At 54.6% G+C, this 20296-nt stretch overlaps 1 protein-coding gene across 2 annotated transcripts in view; it reads left to right on the forward strand.

Annotated features, from left to right (window-relative positions):
* Nucleotides 1–20296, forward strand: part of SLC43A2 (solute carrier family 43 member 2) — a 45846-nt gene that overhangs the window by 12560 nt on the left and 12990 nt on the right. For both annotated transcript variants that reach the window (XM_075904486.1, XM_075904485.1), the window contains exons 3-9: nt 723–927; nt 2009–2064; nt 3094–3170; nt 14438–14530; nt 14904–15037; nt 15886–16085; nt 16680–16826. In XM_075904486.1, the coding sequence (XP_075760601.1) occupies nt 723–927; nt 2009–2064; nt 3094–3170; nt 14438–14530; nt 14904–15037; nt 15886–16085; nt 16680–16826 (912 nt within the window). The remainder of the gene's footprint in view (nt 1–722; nt 928–2008; nt 2065–3093; nt 3171–14437; nt 14531–14903; nt 15038–15885; nt 16086–16679; nt 16827–20296) is intronic.

Here is a 20296-nt window from a genome sequence, read left to right on the forward strand (position 1 = left end):
CCTCTCCAGGTCCCTTCCAGTCCTAGTGTTCTAGGATTCTACGAAACAAAGAAATGGGCTTATGCCGAACTGCCCTGATTTCGTAGTTGCCATTTTGTGTACAATAAATACAAATTTCATTCTGGGGGGCGGTTTTCAGCTGGCCACCTTCACCTGAAGACGAAAAGAAAGCAACACGATGAGTGTTTTGGACAACGCAATCTGGGAGTTAGGAGAACTGAGCATGTTCAGTCTGGGGAAAGGCATAGGGAGGCACAGCTCTCTGCGGGTCTGTAGGGAGCCTCATGAGCCGCCCTTCCCTGCCATCCAGGGAGCTTGGTTGGAAGGTTCCAAGCGAGAACAATTTGGGCAATGGCAGAAGTGGCCTGGGAGGCTGTTGAATCACTGAGTCTAGGACAGTCAGGCCCCAAATTAGATTCCTCTGTTAGGACTGGCTGGTCTTAAACTGCTCCCATCACGATGCAGGGGTAACGGCTCACCTGAGCGCCAGCCCTTTGCATGGTGGTTCGCGCCGAAGGGCTTGTCTGCACAGGGACTGGTCTGGAAGTAACTGGCGGGGTTGTAACTCACACCTGGGCACACCCGAATTCTGGATTCCGGTCGGTAAAGTGCCTTGCGTTCTGTGCCTTGCGCAGGGCTGCTCTGCTTCCCCCTTTCTGTAACTGGGTTAGTGCTGCCTCTGCCTGGCTGCACTGTAACGACGTCTCTCTGATCCCATCCAGAGAACACTACCGCCAGCCCTGTGCCGGGCAACGGGACGGAGCCCAACCCTGTGATCCGGCTCAACGGCTGGCTCATCTGCCTGGAGCAGGATGAGATGCTGAACCTGGCTTTTACCGTTGGATCCTTTCTGCTGAGTGCGATCAGTCTGCCTCTTGGGATTGTCATGGACAAGTATGGCCCCCGCAAACTGCGGCTGCTTGGCAGGTGGGTGTCCCGACGCCTACCAGCCGATTCAAGCCTAGATGTTGATTCTGAGCCCGAGGTTGTGCTTAGTCCTCGGTCTGTGGCCAGCAGCTGGTATGGCTCCGGTTCTGTCCAGCGCCGGGGGGATCTCCTCATTTCCTTGGTATCTGGCCCCTGTTCTTGGCTGGAAATTGCCCCGAGCTCCATCAGCCACTGGCAGGGTGGTGCCTGCCGACAGCTGAGCTCACTTGGCATCAGACTGTCGGGAGGGGGTGGGATTTAGTCCATGGTCCTAGATTCTGAATTCCTGGGCAGGAAGGCCTTGGAGGGGTGGACTGTTCTGCTGCGTCAGTTGGGGTGGCAGCCAGCCTGATGCTATGTCCGTGGCCCCGTGGCACAGAACTGCTGAAGGCGTTGGCTCATACAGCAAAACCAGGCCTGTCTCTGGGGTTACTCAGTTATCCCGCCCCCCGGTTTGCAGGAGCAGGATGTTCCCCCTGGAATTCCAGAGGTAATTGCATATGGCCAGTCTGAAGCTTCCCTTGTGCTGTCAAGAGGCGAAGGAACAGGCAGCACGACTGCGTGGGGTCGGTGTGAGCAGCGGCTGCGGCAGAGTGCCGGGGAGGCGCGGTTTCTCGAACAGCTCCAGACCGTCTCGGTCTGCACAGATTAGAACTGAGAATTGTGCCTGAAACTGAGCCGGGGGCCTGTGCCCCGTGTCCTGCCTCACTTGAGAGGTGGGCAGGTGACGGCTCTGAGCAAACTGCAGCCTCCGCGTGAACCAGCTTGGCCAGACGTGAGTAGGGCGGGGGAGGAGGCTGGAGTCTCGCGAAATGCAGGTGCTGGCTGGGGAGACAGCCTGAAAATCCCAGCCCTCTGGTTTGAGTGTTGCGGGGGAGAGGGCAACTCACCAGCTCCCAGAGAAGGGGCGCGAACATCCTAGCCCTGTTTTTTCTGGATGCTCGTCTCCAGACCATCCGCATCTCTTCCCTCTCCAGGTGCCGCTTCTGCCAATTAACTCTGCTAGTCTCCACCTTAGCTAGGCACTGGGACGACGGAGACGGTACAGTCTCTAGAGCCTCGCTTCCATTTTTTGTTTCAGTGCCTGCTTTGCTGTGTCCTGTCTGATGATCGCCTATGGAGCCAGTAACCCGAACTGTAAGTAGAGCAACGTGCCCTCTGCTGAAAGGTCTTGGGTTGCTCCACTCCCGAAAGGCTCAGCTAGCACCTGGGGGCTGCCGTGTGCAGAGATCAGGGACGTGCTCTGGCCCTGGTGTCAGTGAGCTGAAGAGATCCCTCGAAGCAAGCGCAGAATGGTTGGGAGGGAGGCAGGCCCAGCTCCTCCCAGAAGGCAGCCAGAGTCCGACAGCCAAGCTCCCCAGGGGCGAAAGTTCCAAGCACCACTCTTCCCTGCCAGTGTTGTGTGGCGTGCGCAGTGCGACCTCCTGGCACCACAGACCAGGTCCGCAGGCTCCGCGTTGCATGAGCGGGTGTTAAGGGGGAATTCTGGGTTCGCTGCTTGACCGGTCCCTTGCTGAGCAGGGTCGGAGGTGATGCTGAGGCAGCCGCGTCTTTGGCAGAGGAAAGCACGTTTCTCATGGTGAGCAGGCCCCTCTGGAACGACGTGCTGGGTTTCCCCAGGACAAATACAGCTGTGTCCAGCACTTGTGCTAGTGGGTAGCGCTTGGAGCCCAGTTCTAAAAGGAAAGTTTTCCTGTTGAGACCAATGCTGACTAGCTGCAGCTAGGGAGACCACTGGGGAGCAGAGGGAGACGAGATCTAGGGCTGCCATCCATCCCAGAGAGAAACCAGCGTCCATGGTAGGGATGTAAAATCCTGTTTAAAATGTGAACCGTGTTGTCACAGGCAGGGCGCTGCTCCAGCTGGGCTGGGCAAGGGTTACCCTGGTAAGTATGCTGGGAAGGCAGACGGTAACCGGTTAACCCTTTATGAACCTGGTCCATGGCTCCGCAAACTGCTGCCCACCTTGAATTGTGATTCTCCTGGTACCTGCACTTCTAACCTGTGACCTTGGATTAGACCGAGCAGCATGAACCAGTTAGGGAAGGAACATTCTGCTCCGTGCAGGGGGTTGGCTCCATCTTTGCCACAATGCCACTTGCTGGCACCAGGCTGTGGGGGACTCTGCGGCTCCAGCCAGTAAATGCTCTCGGTTTTCCCTTGCAGCACTGTCAGTGCTGATCTTCATCGCCCTGGCTCTGAATGGCTTTGGCGGCATATGCATGACCTTCACCTCCCTCACGGTAAGTAAGAGCGTTGTGAATCCACCCTCCCTTCACTTGGCCTCCTTGGCCTGCACCCACAGCTCTCTGCAAGTCGCCTCTTTCCCCATTAGCCGGGGAGCCAAAGGCTCACTTGTGTTTTGATCTGTATGGGGTAGCTGGGCTGTGCCTCAGGCGAGATACTGGATGGGTAGCCCAGGACTCAGCTGTCCCTTTCCAGCAGGAAGAGTGAGTCAGACTGTGCAACACCGCTGAGTGACAGGGCCCAGGTGACGGGGCACAGGGCTCTTGACAGTTGCAGAGGCAGGGAAGTCGGGTGGCTTTGTTTTGAGTGGCAGGTTCTGGGGGAGGGGGATGTCGTGCTGCACTGACCAGCAGCAAAGCAGTGATCAGCGCCGGGTGTTCTGAGGCGGGGGACAAGCGCTAGTACAGACCCGTTCCTTCGGGGCATGGCGTGTGACATTCTCTCTCCAGACGGAGGGGAAGTCCCTTGGCACAGCGGGCTCTGCCCTGTGACATGGCTGAGAATTACTCCAAGTCGCTGACAGATCTTTTTCTTGGAAGTGCTGAGCTGTTGAAATAGGCCCAGCCCATCTGTGCTACGCACTTAGTCTGTTTGCTCAGCCCAGGGACCGGCGCACAAACCTCGCCAGTGACTCTGCTGGGCTGCCTCTTGTTGCTTAGAGATGGGAGCAGCTGCAGCAGCTGCTCTGAGACTGAATTTTTCACCTCATTGCTTTTTCCCCTTGAGAGTGTGGCTGGCAGGAGGCATCCTGAGCTGAAAGTCACCCAGAAACCTACTTGGGAAGCAGCTCTGTGACCTGCCTTGGGTCTAGAAATGTCTCTCAAGTCTGGCTCCATCTTGCTCTCACTTTACTACATATCTCTCTAACCTGGGGAGGGCAAACGTTGTGGCCTGAGGGCCACATCAGGGCCGGAAGCTGTATGTGCCCGGTGTCGCCTGGCCCGGCCGCTTCTGGGGCTCCCCGACTGTGCCATGCGGAGTGCGGGTGCTGCAGCTGCACTGCCCGGAGCATCACGATTGGTGGCGTGGCAGTCGTGCAGCCCAGACGCTTGGGGAGCTGGGGCGGGGGGGGGAGGGGCCAGGGGCTAGCCACCCCTGATTGCCACGCTGCTCGGGAGTTGGGCTGGCTCCTCCCAGCAAAGCAATCCCAACCCTGCTCCCCAGTGGGAACTGATTGGCAGGATGTGGCCCATACACACAGACTGAGTGCCTGGGAGCTGGTAGGCAGAGGCTGGGCACAGAGGCCCTTGTTCACATTGTGATGGCAGAAATGTGGCAGCGGCTTTAGATGGCGAGTGACGTCGTGGTCTAAAAGTGGAGAAGCCTGGCTTCATGCAGTTCGTGTCGGCATCCCTCTGAAATCCCTGGCTGTGCGCACAGGCAAAGTTTAGGGACAAACCCCAGCTAGGAGGGGCTCACGAACACGCCGTGGGGCTGCTAAGGTGACTCACGTCATGTTCGTGTGAAGGGAGTTGGTTCTGTAACTTGGTTTATCTGGGTCACTGCTGGAGAGATCGCAAGGTCTGCAGGCGGTTGGAGGTTGCATGGTAGATGGGGAGAGGCTGTATGTGGAGGAGGCAGTGTCCCCGACACAGGCATCCTTAACTTGTTCCTGAGACTGTCCATACCCGGCTCCTCTCGTGCTGGAATAATGTAACTGGGTGAGGCCTGGGGAGAGCTGCTGGAGCTTGCGCTCCTCTGTTAGCCGAGCGACCGTAGCGCACGCTAGGGATGTCAACATGTGGTCACTACACGATTAATCAGTAAGCCTGGGCTTATTGGTGAATCCTGTTAATTACATGCACTCCTCTTCCCCCCCCCCCCCTTGCTGCCTCTGCATCAGAGGCAGCAAGGGGGCAGGAGCCAGTGCCCATGAGGAGCTGGCTTTAAGCAGGCTCCCCACGAGCACCGAATCCATGTTCCCCTCTCCCTGTGCTGCTGCCTTTGATAGAGAGGCAGCTGCATATGGGGGGCAGGGGGCTCTCTGGGAGTGGGGCCAGAGCGCACTGGCTGCCGTCCCTGCTTCGGGGACTATCGAATAGCTGTGTCACCACTAAGATTTCCTGCAGTTACACAACTATTCAATTACCCGCTATCAAACATTGCTACCACACACAGGTAATAGCAAGCCAGGCTGCAGGCCTCCAGATGTGCTCCTCTGCTTCTTGCTGGTAGAGGGTGATCTAGAACCGAACCCGCTTTGACTTGTCCGTGCTCCTGGGGACGTGGTTGTGCTCTGCCACATGGGAATCGCAGGGAATAGGGCACTTGGCTGCTTCGTGTTGTCCCTCTCTAGTAGTGCACGTGAGCAGCTCCTGCGTCCAGAGCTTGCATGGAAAGAGAAACGCAGCAGCCTACTGAGGCTGCCGTGGGTGCACGTGCGAGGAGTGAAAAGGACACTCGCTTCCGAGGGGAGGTCAGGCCGTACAAGCGTAGAGAGGAGAATCGGAAACCCTTCTGCAGAGCCTGCTGGGGCCCTCTGTCTGCCAGAGCTCATCTGGACTGGTGTGAGTGCCCTGCAAAGCTCCTCTGTGACCCTTTGAGCCCCAGGCTGTGGCCACAGGCCCAGCATGTCTAAGCTAGTCTCCAGCTGGGCACTCATGTCTCTGTGCCCCCAAACCAGCATTTCCACACACATCAGCCTGATTTGCCTGCAGACAGTCTCGTTTGGGCGTGCAGTTGCTGGCAGCGAGGGGGAGGCCCTGTCCGGCTGTGAGCCTGGAGCTGTATGCAGAAAGGTGTGTGCAGGGGACAGTCGGCGCCTGCGTGTTTTGGAGAGAGGCGTTGCAGTTCTCTGGGGCAGATGCAGAGGTGTGCTGGAAACAAGCAGTCCTGAAGAGTTTGACCTTCATTGCCCAAAGGCCAGTGGCAGCGGCTGAGTTTCCTGCGGGGTGAGGAGCCCATCCTGGCTGGTACAGGAAGGAGCTGCGGGTGCACAGCTGCTTGAGTAGCAGGGCCGGCCCGAGCCATTTTGGTGCCCCAGGCGCCCAGCCCCGCCTCTGGGGGCCTGCCCCCGGGGCGCATGGGCGGATGCACGTGCTGTCCCATCGGCCCGGCCACCGCCGATGGTGCGCAGCCCGGGGCCGCATGGGGCGGGCTGCGCCTGGCCATGCAGGGCCCTGCGGCCATGGGGGGAAGGGCGCTGCTGGCTGGTGCTCTGGGGGTTAACACGGCCCCTGCCCCGGGCAGTCGCTGCAGCCCACCGGGAGCTGGGCGCCCCCCATAGAGGGACGCCTTGGGCAACTGCCTGGCTAGCCCACCCCTTAGTCCAGCCCTGTTGGGTAGGTCCTGAGAAAAACCCAGGTGACTTCACCACCCCTCCAGCTGCAAGGCCTGCCATGCTGCCTGGGCTGGGAGTGCAGATTCTGGGGCCGGCGTGAATTTGTGCAGCTGCGGTTCTGGGGGAAGTGGCTACTTCCTCTAGATGGCTTTAAAAAAAGGGCAGTGGGCTGGGAGCCAGGCAAGGCAAGTTTTCATCCAGCTTCTATCCGCTCAAAGGAGCGGGTCCTTCAATGGCTGGTGCTGATGAGGCTTCAAGCCCTCCCGAGATGGGTCACAGCACTGAGCTGAGTTGCCTGTTCCCTCCAGGGCTGTGGCCCCACCCTCACCATTGCCTGCCAGTGGGTGGAACCCACCTCAGGGCACAAAGATACTGTGTATAGGTCAGGTGCCCTCCTTGCTGCCCTTAGGCCCAGTGAAGTGTAAGTTTGTCCTACCTAGAGGACACCAAATGAAATTAATGGGTAGCGGGTTTAAAACTAATAAAAGGAAGTTCTTCTTCACACAGCACGTAATCAACCTGTGGAACTCCTTGCCAGAGGAGGCTGTGAAGGCTAGGACTAGAACAGAGTTTAAAGAGAAGCTAGATAATTTCATGGAGGTTAGGTCCATAACAGGCTATTAGCCAGGGGATAAAATGGTGTCCTTGGCCTCTGTTTGTCAGAGGCTGGAGAGGGATGGCAGGAGACAAAATCGCTTGATCATTGTCTTCGGTCCACCCCCTCCGGGGCACTTGGCGCTGGCCACTGTCAGTAGACAGGATACTGGGCTAGATGGACCTTTGGTCTGACCCAGTACGGCTGTTCTTATGTTCTTACCTGTTGTAGCGTAGTGGGGGGCTGTCTGCTCTGTGACCCGGGGTCCCCCTGCGCTGGGATGGGAGATTCTCACTGACTCGCCCAAATGTGGATTAGCCCAGACACCCAGGCACAGCCGCCCAGGCAGAGACAAAGGGAGGGTGGTGGAGACCAGCACTGGGCTGGGGGGCAGGGCTGGAAGAGAGTTTGAGTTTCTGTCTGGAATCATGGAGGAAGCAGCCTAGGAAAGGGGCTGGGATTTAGGGGCCCAGGCTCCCCCATCTCAAGGGGGCTGAGGCATCCTGGGCCTGCCCTGAAACCAGATTCCATCTGTGCTGTGCTGCATCCTGGAGAAGTGATAAACTCCCCTGTTCTACTGGCTGGGGGAGTCTGTCCTGCCACCTGTCAGCTGGGGTGGAGGCAGGTCCAGCGATGGGGGCAGTTGCCCCAGGGCTCGGTGATTCACAGGGCCCGGGACTGCTGGCAGTGCAATAGCGCTTTAAATGCCACCAGAGCGCTGTGCTGCATGCTCCGTGGGCTTTGAGGGCTGGGGGGAGTTCTGTGGGCCAGGCGCTGCTCAGGGCTGGCTGCTCCTCTCCCTGGAGCACAGAGCTGAACCATGGGGCTGTGGAGGTGTCCGCTCCCCTGGGTAGCTGGTGACGCTTGTGGAAGGATGGTGCATGTGAACAGCAGAGTTGGGGGAAGTTCCTTCTCTGAGGAACAAGATGTAGGAGCCTGTGCATGAGAGGGATGTGAAAGGTCAAAGGTTAACCAGTTGCGGTTAACTGGGGCAGGGCGGGGAGGGGAGGGGAGTGGAAGCAGACAGGGGTTGCGACAGGAAGGGGGACTCCAGCCCATCCCCCTTAATTGGTTAACCTGTTGAACGTCACAGTTAATCGGTTAACAAATTAAACGGGATTTTCCATTCTTAGTATGACCTTTGCCTCCTAACTCTGAAGCCTTTTTGGTAACCAATCCTTGAGTGTCATAGAAAGCAACTGGCCGGCTGTATTGTGCCTCTGATCAGCTCCGCTCGGAGCCTGCTCGGTCTGTTCCCTGGCTGCCTGGACAGGTTGGGAGGGCCATGGTGTTCCCATTGCGGGAAGGGATCAGACGGACTCTGCCTGTGGGCACAGGACAATGCAGCGATTTCTAGGGTGTGGCTTGGACTTAGCCACTGCTAGCAGGCATTTGGAAATGGACACAGAGGAATCCGGGCTGGTGGCTGACAGCAACACAGGGAGCTCAAGCCAAACCGCTCGGCTCTGGAGATAAACATGTGCTCAGTTACCACAGAGGGTCCCTTAAAGGCGGCAGCATGAAGAAGGAAAAGCAGTTGCGCTCTAATATGAGGCTAGGACAGAAAACAAGTTTGTGCTCAGCCTGAGCAGTGGCGTAATTGCCAGGCAGTACTTGGAATGGCAAGTTGGGCTCTTTTTTCCTGGAGAAGTGGGACGGGAGCTTCCTCTCGCCATGGGCTGCAATACAGGCAGTCCCCGGGTTACGTACAAGATAGGGACTGTGGGTTTGTTCTTAAGTTGAATTTGTATGTAAGTTGGAACTGGTACATATTGTAGGGGAAACTCTAGCCAAACATTTCTCCAGGGCTCAGTTTTATTCTCCCACACCTCACTTCCCTCAGTCCTTTGTTCTCAAGCTGAGGTGTCTGCTGAGAAAAGCCGCTCCGCGTCTCCCTGGTCTGCTGGGGGGGGGCGCTAGCTTCACGTCTCCCTGGTCTGCTGGGGGGAAGCAGCTAGTGCGGGGTTGCCTCACCCCGTTTGTAAGTAGGGATCCGATGTAAGTCGGATCCATGTAACCCGGGGACTGCCTGTACTTACAGAGAGAACACGTCCCTCCGACTTGGAAGGTGTCCAGGTTAAAGAGCTATTAACAAAACAAAGTTCAGACATGGACTAAAAATGCCTTCCCCCAGATGCACACGTTTCAGCCTCCTGGATTTCCCGTTCGTTCTCTCCAGTCATTCCAGCAACAACCAGGAAGTCAGATCTTTTAAAGTCCCCCAAGCCCCCGAGCAAATGGAGCCCTCTCTTGCCACACTCCTGTGCTACCAAGATGCAAGAAGACAAACATGCTTTGTAGCTCACCTCTCAATGGTGCCCCCCAAAGTGTTCAAAGCTGTGGCTAGGCCTTTAATCAGAAGTTGACTGTAGAGGGTGGGGACTAGAACTGGAATACCGGTGACTCAGGAAGGGACAAAGAGGATGTGGTGCCACTGGCTGAGCAGGGCTCTGTGCTGAGAGCCCGATGCTGTCTGAGTTGCATAAGCAGAGGCGCATGGTATAGGCGTAGATCAGTGGTGCTATTACTGAATACAGCAGCGCTGGGCAACCACCATTAGTAAGGGGGCCGTATGCGTGGCCCTCCATCTCAGTGGGTCGCATGCAGCCTACGGGCCCCCTCCCTCACACTTACCTGCTGCTCCCCCGCCCTTCCCGCACTTTCAGAGCCTGACTTGTGCTCCATCCCTGCTCCTCCCCTTTCCGCGAACAGCTGATTCACAGGGTTCCAGCTCTGGGAGGGAGGGGGAAGAGTGGAGACAGAGCGCCAATTGGCATTTGTGGTGCGCCAAAAGTGGTGGGAATGCGGGGGAGCAGTCAGGAAGTGGATGAGAGGTGCATGGGGAGTGGGACAGATGGGGGCACTGGCATACAGCATGGGTGAGGCCGTTACTGGAATCCTGTGTCTAGTTTTGGTGCCACATCAAGATTAGAAAGGGTTAAACGGAAGTCAAGAAGCTTCTGGATCTAGAAAATATCTTGTCTGATGAGAGAGAGAGAGAGAGAGGGGGAGAAGCAGCTCAGCGTGTGCAGTTCCCCCAAGAGGTGACAGGGTCGCTGTCAGTAGTATCGCGGCGAGGAAAGAATTGCTGCCGGGGGATGGGTCTTTGCATAACGAAGCCCCATGGCTGGAAGCTGAAGCGACAGCAATTCAGATGAGAAGGAAGGGGCAAACTGAGGATGCTGAGATTGATTAGCCATGGACTGGTGTGCTGGGGTGGTAGTGGTTCGCTGCCTCGTGAGATCTTTAAATCCAGATTGCCCTAAAAGAGGAGCTGTAGCTTAGCCAAAGGTACAGCTTGATTCAGAAAGTGCTGAGTGACATTCATCTCCTGGAGAAACAGGCCAGAGAGACTCAATAAAATGCTCCCTTCTCGCCTTAACTGTCTGTCTGCAGTGGTGCCCTGTATCAAGTCTTTTCTGCAACCATGAGAGCTAGAAAAAATTCTGGTTTTTAACTAGTGGAAGCTGACGATTGTACAACTGCCTGGCCCTAGTGGCTGGAGCTTTGAGAAAAACGCTTTGTGTGGAGGATCAGCAGCACTGAAAACAGGATATGGAAGGAGGATGGCAGCAGAGCCCTTTTCCTGGCCTGTTTTGAAGACTTTCCTCTTAGTGTCAGTTCTTCCTCCCACAGAAATCAATTGAACATGGGTCCAGTGTCCCTCCCATAAGGTTGGGGAGGGGCTTTTAGAAGGTGGGCGGGCGAAGCCCGCCCACCATCCCATGATTTCAAATAGGCCCACAGCTCAGGTTCAGGGCAGCTGAAAAATCCAGCTACTTATTTAGTGTCTAAATAGCAGCTGTGCTCTGCTTTTCTCAAAACCCTGCCCTAGCGCAGAGAGGTGGGCAGGTGCTGCCTTCCCTTGCTGCTGTCCCTTCTGGTATCTGACGGAACCTGCCACTGTGGCAGAGGTGTCACCCGGGCTATGGCTACACTGTAACCTTCTTCCGGAAAAGCTTATGCAAATGAAGTGTGGCATGGAATATCGCCATGCTTCATTTGCATAATTAATTAGCATGTGCTTTTGCGCAAGAGGCTCTTGTGCAAAAAAGAGCTGTGTAGACGGCTCCTTTTTACGCAAAAACCCCTCTTGCCCAAGAACTGTCCTGCCTCATTGTTTCAGGAAGAACGGCTCTTGCGCAAGAGGGGTCTTTGCACAAAAAGGAGCCGTCTACACAGCTCCTTTTTGCGCAAAAGTGGCTGCTAATTAATTGAAGTGTGGTGATATCCACTCCCTGCTTCATTTGCATAAGCTTTTCTGGAAGAAGGCTACAGTGTAGCCGTAGCCCCAGCATTGAGTCTTGCTTCTGTGCTGTGTGAGGGGGAAGACTGTGTGAGCTCTGTGGCTTTGAGAGGAAACCAAACCACAAAGCAGCTGTGTTCCCCTCCCGCAGCTGCTGTAATTGTGTAGGCTTAGGGTATTGCAAAGTTTAAATAAACAGGAGTTGAATTCCTGACGGGACAAGGGCCAGCTTCTTTCTAGAGAATGGGTGGGCAAAATACGGCCTGTGGGCTGGGTCCATCCCACCAGATGTTTGGATCCCACCTGCCATGCCCCCCCCCGGCGGCTAATCTCCTGCAGGCTAGTGGGAGACGCTGCCTGACTGCCACAGCCTTGCATGCTGCTCAGAGGCTCTCTGTGCACCCTTGGGGGAGGACACCAGTGGGTGCTGCGTCCTGCCCTCACCTGCAAGCGTCGCCTCTGCATCCCCTGTTGGAACCCTGCTGGGGAGCCCAGCCCGCTGTTTGGAGCGGCAGTGATCCCCACAGCCACTGAACGCAGTGGAGGGCTGCCCGGCTCATGCCATGGCTGAGGCCCTTTTAACCCTGGAACTCACTTTGAGATGAGAACCACGAAGAGTCGCTGTATGTGGAGCAGTATTTCTGTCTCCAAGCAGCAGGTGAGCAATTCGAGAGACTGGATTTTAAAAAACCAAACTCCCAGGCTATTAGTAGTGGGGACTTCTCCCTCTGCGGCTGTTGAAATACTGAATCTTCTGCGTCGCGCTCTTTTGCTGCTGCTCCAGAGGCCCTGCATTGCAGCAGCCTTCCTTGAGCTGAGCCAGCTGGGCTGTTGTGAAGCTTGTGGCAGCAGCTGCTGCCTGCCAGAGTGAGGGGGGGGGGGGGGGGGGTTGCTGCAGAATGAGGAAAAAGGCTCTTCCCTCCCGCTCAGGGCATTGCCTCCACAGCAGAGACTTGGGAGAACCGTCCCTTTAGCTGAACCTCGGTGGCTTTCCTGTTGGTGGCCGTACATGGCGCCAGCCCAAGTCCCGTTAACTGCGCTGTGGAGTGACTGGCCGGAATTACTTCAGTCCCAAACTTGAGATGGGCTTTTAGGGGCCACTTCCCGATGGGCACGTTTACACAGCACAGTAGGGAAGTGGAGTGCCGCGCTGCTCCAGTCCCGTGGCCCCACTGGGTCCAAGAAAGGCCATTGTGTATGTAGCCCCTTCGTGTGCCAAGATGAACTCTGCCCTGGATGCGCATGACCTGGGCGAGAACCCGTAGCAATGTGTGAACTTGCAGGAGCCGTCAGAGAGGGAGCTTGGGGCCTGGTTAGAAACTGGCGCGTGGGCTTCAGTGCAGCTTGCTGAAGAGAGCCGCTCGGAGGAGTTGTAACCGACCATGCCCGTCCCCGGGGAGCTAAGCAGCCCAACACCAGCGGTCCCTGCTCCAGGCTGAAGGAGGGCAGGCTCTCAGCCCGGCAGCATTGGCGTTTGCATTTGCATCTGAATTTTCTGTCCATTTTTGAAGTGATGCCGATCAGCGACTGGAACAGCTTCCCAAGGACTGTGGTGGAGTCTCCCTCAGTGGCAGGTTTTGCATCCAGATGCCCGTTAGAAAGGGACGCCCCCCCCTTTCAGGCCGGAGTTCAGGGCAGTCTAACGGCCTGGGTCCAGGGGGGCTGAATAGCTCTGGGGTGCTCCCACTTCACTGCGCTGCAGCCCCTTTCAGGCAGCCCAAGCCCTACTGCTCTGGGCGGGGCTAAGCCAAAGCCCAGGGCTTTAGCCCTGGCAGGGGGCCTGTAACCTAAACTCCACCCCAGGCCTGAAGTGCTTGGGCTTTGGCCGCAGCCAGCCCCGCCCGGTTGGAGAAGCTCTGTGGTGGGGGTCAGCAGTCCCGCCTGGCTCTGTGCTTGGCGAGCAGTGCATGGCTGGCTGTGCACACTGTACAGGGTGCTGGGATGTGGAGAATGAGAAATCCTAGGCAAGGAAGTGGTGGGGATCGGTACCTTGGGTTGGGCTTGCCCGAGGTTGGGGAGCTAAATCTTGATTCATCTCCCCTTGTCTCACTAATAGACAGGACTCTGATGGACAGAGGGGTGTAGCAGGGGTGGGCAAACGTTATGGACATCACGAGGGTATGGCAATCATATGGAGCCTCATGAACACTCATGTCATTACAGCTGGGGTGCAGGAGGGGTGAGGGCTCCAGCTTGGAGTGTGGATGGGGCCAGAACTGAGGAGTTTAGGGTGCAGGAGGGAGCTAGGGGTGGGGGGGGTGGGCTCTGGGATCCAGGAGGGAGCTATAGGGGGGGTTCGGAGGATGAGAAGGGGCTCTGGGCTGGGGCAGGGGGCTCAGTGCAGCCTCTGGGCTGTGCTGACCTCGACAGCTCCCCGAAGCAGCGGCATGTCCCCCATGTGGAGTCATGGCCAGGTGGCTCTGTGCACTCCCCCACCACCTGTAGGTGCCAGCCCTGCAGCTGCCATTGGCTGCATTTCCCAGGCAATGGGAGCTGTGTGAGTGGTGCTTGGGGCAGGGACAGTGCACAGAGCCCTTGGGCTGGCCCTGTGCATAGGAGCTGGCGCGAGGCAGGCTGCTGCTTTTGGGAGCTGGGCAGAGCCAGGGTACACACTGAGCAGGGCAAGCTCCAGACCCTGCTCCCCAGAGGGAGCTCGAGAGCCGGATCACAGTGGCTGATGGGATGGGTGCAGCCTGAGGGCCGGAGTGCCTGCCCCTGCTGTAGAGAAAGATGGTGGATACGAGCTGGATGTGGAAACTGGCTGGAAAATAGAGAGGGGGTGTGGGCGGTGCAGGAGTGAGGACCGACCCCTCTCTGGGAAGACCATGGCTGTTTTGCTGTGTAAAAGCTGGTTTCTGATGCCCTGCATGGACACTCTTATTCTGGCCTTGACCTACCGGGATCGGTCTACTTGCAAACATCCCCGTGTAGACAAGCCCTGGCCAGGAGGGAACACCCCACTTCCACAGCCCCTCTGCAGCCCAGGCTACTGTTGAAGCCAGATCTGTTCCGGAATAATTAACATTTTCTTCCGTTTCCTAGATCCAGAAGCTTAAATCTTTGGTGCTTCTCAAAGCAACTTTCCTCTCTCCCCTCTCCTGCTAGTCCAGGTTCAGTGAGTGTCTTTTTCTTCTCCCTGCAGCTGCCCAACATGTTCGGTGACCTTCGGTCCACGTTCATTGCGCTGATGATTGGCTCCTACGCATCCTCGGCGGTCACTTTTCCTGGAATCAAGGTGAGGCTGTGGAACTCTGAGCACTGACCAGTTTGGCTCATCCGGGCTCCTTGCTGCGTGACGGTAATTAGAAAGGCTGGTCCAGAGGCTGGTGCTAAGCTGGGACACTTGAGCCCTGTGCTCATTTCCTGACTGGGCCACAGACTTCTTGAGTGACCTTGGGCAAGTCATTTTAAATGGGGCTAGAAGTCCTGCCTGACTTGACAGGCGGGTTGGGAGGATAAATACATGAGGTAACAGAATTTCTTCAGCCTTGGCTTTTAAATGCCACAAGCTTCCCCTCCTACCCCCCCAATTTCCTCCCACATGGATGTCCACGCACATTAGAGTGTAGGTATTTGTGCTAACGTGCTTATTCCACTGTGAATTCCAGGTTATCTATGACTTCGGTGTCTCCTTCATCCTCATTTTGATTGTCTGGGCATCCTGTGCAGGGCTAGTTTTCTTCAACTGTTTCTTCAACTGGCCCCTGGAGCCATTCCCCGGACCAGAAGACATGGACTACACGTAAGTGCTGCTTCCACTTTTAGGGAACTAGGCACCGCTGGGCTGGATCAGTTGCAGGGCCCAATCTCTGAGGGAGGCATACATACATTCAGTGGAACATACATTTATTTCTAACCTTACAGATGTATTTATATTTACACACCACAGCACAGAAACACTCACCCAGGAACCTATCCCTGCAACAAACCCCGGTGCCAACTCTGCCCACACAAGCAGCACCATCCCAGGACCTAACCACATGAGCCACACCATCAGGGGCTCCTCCACTAATGTGATACACGCCAACAAGTGCCAGCAGCGCCCCTCTGCCATGTACACCGGCCAAACCAGCCATTCTCTGCACCAAAGGATGAATGGACACAAATCAGACATCAGGAATGGGAACACACATAAGCCTGTAGGAGAACACTTGAACCTCGCTGGACATTCAATGATGGATTTAAAAGTAGCCATCCTTCTACCAAAGAATTTCAAACTCTGATTACAAAGGGAGACAGCTGAACTGGAATTAATTTGCAAATTTAGTACAATCAACTTAGGACCGAATAAGGATCTTAACTAGTTAATGCATTACAAAGGCAATTTCCCCTCTTGACAGTCACATCTCCACATCAGCGGCTGAATGAGCCATTTCCACGCTGACTTAATTAGCCTCATTAACACAAGTACCTTTTTCTTATATATACCCCTGCCTCTGTAACTTCCACTTCAATTCATCGGCCCACAAAAGCTTATGCCCTAATAAATGTGTTAGTCTTTACGGTGCCACAGGACTCAAGAGTGTTTAGATCAGTCCACGAATCTCAGCCCTGCTTTGCAGCTTTCAGTCTTTTTCTGCTGCATCACAGAGTGAAGATCAAGTTCAACTGGCTAGGATTTGACCACAAAATTACAGGGAAACAGTTTTACAAGCAGGTGACCACAGTGGGACGTCGTCTGAGTGTGGGGAGCTCCATGAAGAACCCTAAGGAGCTGGCAGCTCAAGATGGCAACAAACTCTGTCTGTCAACGGTGGACCTGGAAGTGAAGTGTCAAGCAGACAGTGCAGGTATTGCTTCTGGATTTGTACATGTGACATTCACTCGTGCACCACTTACACCCTCAGAGTAAGAACTAAGCCTTGTGCAGACCCCTACGTGAGGTGAATTTCACTCTCACTTGCAATCGGAATGTAAACGGGTGACCCTGACTGGGTGGTGCCTACTGGTAATGGGTTAACTGGTGCCTGGCTGGACCAGGACCCCACAGCAGGCGGTTAATATTTTAAATGCTATTTTACAACCCTAATGTGCAACTCCTCATTGCTCAGCCAGGTATTGAAAACCCCCCATATGCATGCACAGGTTCCAAGGCTGCTGCCTGGCAGATGTCTGGGTGGCTGTCAGTATTACTTAGACAGTATGTAACATGTGAGCTGCTATTGCTAAAGACTGATGCTCTGAATTCTTACAGCTACTTGTCATTGTCCTCCCCTCATTGTTCTTTTTTGGGGAGTCCCTGCTGCACAAGTTTGTCACTGGCTTGAGCCCCCCATTGTTCTCCCTATACTCTTTTGTTTGTGGGATGTAGCCAGTAGATGACTAGCTGATGTCAGGCCATTGCTAGAGGCTGCCTTCGTTAGAGACTCTCGTTTCCTCTGCAGCATCCCCATCGTTTATGCACAGTGTCTTCAGCCCAATTTTGCTACTCAGCCTCATCACCATGTGCGTCACTCAGCTGCGGCTCATCTTCTACATGGGAGCCATGAACAACATCCTGGGATTCCTTGTGGAAGGAGACCTGGAGACGGGTAAGCTAACACCAGGATTCTCACTCGCCCCTTGAAACGGAGGGTTGACGCTGACTGTTCCCTACTGGAGATGTTGGTTCTTACTAGTCCCCAGATGCCAGTTGGAGTAGCTGCCGGTCCCCAGAGTGTAACTGACAGCTGCTGTCATGTTCTGATGGGTGGCTGGACCCTGCTAAAACCAGAGGGGCAACAAGATGTCAAATAGCAAGGTGCACGCTCGAATGTCAAGTTATTTTCAGCCAGCCTTTTATTAAATACTTTCCATGTTGTGTCCTTAAACAGGGGTTACCAAGTTTGGCAGGTCAGGCAGGGCCGTAATAAAAACACATTCCCCATGGTAATTTTCTTTCGTCATGAGCAAACAAAAATACAGAGCAGCTGAGTTCAACTACAGATGGTTTAAAAGTAGATTTTATTTTTTTTTCTGACTCAGTCCAAAGCACTGAGGGAAATGATATCATGATAGCCTTGTGCGTAATGTTGTGTGTCTGGGAGGCTGGCTGGCAGCTTCTGTTCTGTGGTTTGTTGATGTTCCTAGTGCCTGATGCAGAGAAGAAAGCCAGCAGGAAAGAGGACTTTAGCTTAGTTTGCTTACTGCAAGTACTCTGAATTGCAAAATAAAATATTGCCCAGTTTTGTCTTGCACAGTAAAATCTAGATTGAACTTGTTAAATCTGGAATTTGTGAAACTGAAAAATAGAGGCCCTGTTTCAAAAACTATCATGAGACTAGAGGAGGAGAGCAGAGTAAATGGAAAACTCAGAATGCCCCAGCTTTCCATGAATTGCTTTGTTTCTTTAGTCAAGTGCTTGACAGCCGGTAGCCTTTGGTTCTTTCTATCCTGGTCCAAGAAGCAGTGTAGAACAGTGTTTCTTAAACTTTTTAAGACCGAGGAACACCAAACGATAACTTTTTTTTGAGAACACCGAGGTTTTTTTGTTGAGTGCAAAAAAACAAAACAAAATGTTTGGAGGAGAAGTTGGGGGGGGGGGGGGGAAATAGTTGCCTGCCCCTTTAAGGGCAGCCATTTTGAACTTTATTGTTCTCTGTGGCACACCTCCAGCTGGTGTAGACACTAAACATATGGGACAAACCCCAGGGTTGGATTCCTTTCTCAAAATGAGTTCCATTCTTCTCATTCACTTAACATTTCTTCTTTTAAGCTGGCTCCCCACGTGTACTGCCTCCATATCAGAGGCTGCAGTGCACGGGACCGGGGGGGCTGCTAGCTCCCACCTCCTCCACTCCCTGCGTGTAAATATGTATCTGCTGAAATCTTCAGTGGCTACGCACTTACAAAACATCCGCTTTTTAACATCCCTAGTAAAATTAGGGGTGCCAGGTGTCCGGTTTTGAACGGGACATTCCAGCATTTGAACTTTCTGTTCAGGAAACAAATGGAGAAAATAGAATGGGCTGGTATTTTCTAAATCAGATGGAATGTTGATTGTGATGTCATGTCAAGTGTGTCCAGTATTTTTGTTGAAACCATCTGGCAACCCTAAGTAAAATCAGTTAGCTAGAATTTGACACTGAGACTTCCTGTAAGTCCAGCTTCCTGCACAGATAAGAGAGCAAAGATGGGTGCACTAACCTCCTAAGTGACTTCATCCTCCTCTTGTCCACTCCTCTTCTGCACACCTGTGGCATCGAAGGCAGGAAATTTGCCTGCATCTTTATCGTAACCTGTTTTTTCCCTGCTGCCATAGAAGTAAGATTCACAATCTTGGGTAGCACCCTAGCGTCAGTCCGGATCTGGGGCTCATTCTGTTGAGAACTGCACAAAGACGGAGGCACGCCAGGTCCCTGCCTTGAGGAGCTCCAGACCGTGACTTGTGAAAGGGTGTGGGTGTGGGTGGAGGGGACAGACAGTTCCCAGGCCTGTAGAGATCTATACAGCTCTGCTCCCCCGGAGGCCTGCCATCGCTATCTGAGCCTCTTCTGAGCAGAAGTTGGCTTTGAGAGAGGGCTCCTGCTTCTAGTTTGTTACCCTGCCTGGTCCTGCAGTTGCTCCAAGGAGAACACTCTCCCTCTCTGCCCTCCCTTCCCCAGTCTCCACCGTTGGTCTCTAGAAGTCAAGGCTGGAGTGATCTGGGAGCAGTGCTGTGGGCCGTGGGGTGAACGTCTTGCCAGGACTGCAGCAGGCTAGGCTGGGTCGGGGAATGCTGAGGTGCGGACGTGCTTGTTGCTTGAATAAGGACATATCTGCCGGAAGGGCAGCAGTGCTGGGGACTAGCGCTGCAGATTCCTTACTCTGCCCCAATTATGACACATGCAGTGACTCCTGGCATCAGGCAGATACCTGCAGACACTGACCCCCCCCTACAGATATCCCTGAACATGCCAGGGATGCAGGGCAGCTACTGCCCAAGGTGCCTTTCTTCGTTCTAGACCTTGAATCATTTTTTTGCTCTTCTCTGGACTTTGTCCAATTTGTCTCTCTAATAAAAAAAAGAAAGAAAAGAAAACCGGATAGGACCAGGCCGATGCAGCCTGCCAAATTAACACCTGTCCTGAAAAGTGGTGCCCGGATCTGGACACGGTTCTCCAGTTGAGGCCTAACTGGTGTGGTGTCGAGCAGGAGAATTGCTTCTCGCGTTGTGCTCACGACACCCTGCTAATGCATCTCAGCAATGTTCCCTTTCTGCAAGTGTTCCGCTGACTCCTGTTTAGCTGTGGCGAAGGAGGGGGAGGGGGAACACTGTGAGGAATATTCCCAGTGACTCACCAGAGCAGGACAGCAGAGTTTTCTCTGAGCCCACACTAGCTCTTGCACAATGCTGCTTGTCAGCTCTTCTCTTTATATCTTGGGTTCTGATGTGGAATGAAGCAATTGCTCTGAGGTCAAACCTGTGCTTCCCTGGCTGTCCTGGGGTATAACAGGCTCCTAGGGTTCCTGCTGCTAACCTCTTTTCGCTTTTCCATATTTGCTCTCTTGCTGCTGCTGCTGCTGCTGCTGCTGCTGCTTTGTTGCTTTGCTGCTGCAGTGCTGGATACAGGTAAGCAGGGTGACTTTAAGCACGGTTCTAACTTTCCTTCCCTTCCTGTATGTCAGGGCTGGCTGGCTGCATGGTGTGTCTAATACATGTGGTACAGAGCTATTGAGTGCTTCTGTGGGGCACCTGGCAGTTACAGCTCTAAGGGTCCAGATCCCCCTTGAGGCACTGCTGGCCACTGTGTTAAACTCCCCCCTTTGCTAACCTCATCCCTGACCCTAGTCTGTGTGGCTAACAATCACCAGTCTCTTCTGAGAGTTAGCCCTTGGGCCCTTCCCTTACTAGCAACCCTGCTTCCCCCTCCACCCTTCCCTATGCAAAACCAGCCCCTAGCCACCTGCTCTGTGTTTAGGGAGGGTTTGTTCCTGCGGACCTGTCTTCCCAAAACCATGGTTATTTTCCCACTCTGGGTCCTCCTTGCCCAGGTCACTTCCCCCAGTAGTTCCTAGCCCTAGGGAAGAATTGGAAACCAAG

Source organism: Pelodiscus sinensis, chromosome 21 (genome assembly GCF_049634645.1).
Source record: "Pelodiscus sinensis isolate JC-2024 chromosome 21, ASM4963464v1, whole genome shotgun sequence".
Lineage (NCBI taxonomy): Eukaryota > Metazoa > Chordata > Testudines > Trionychidae > Pelodiscus > Pelodiscus sinensis.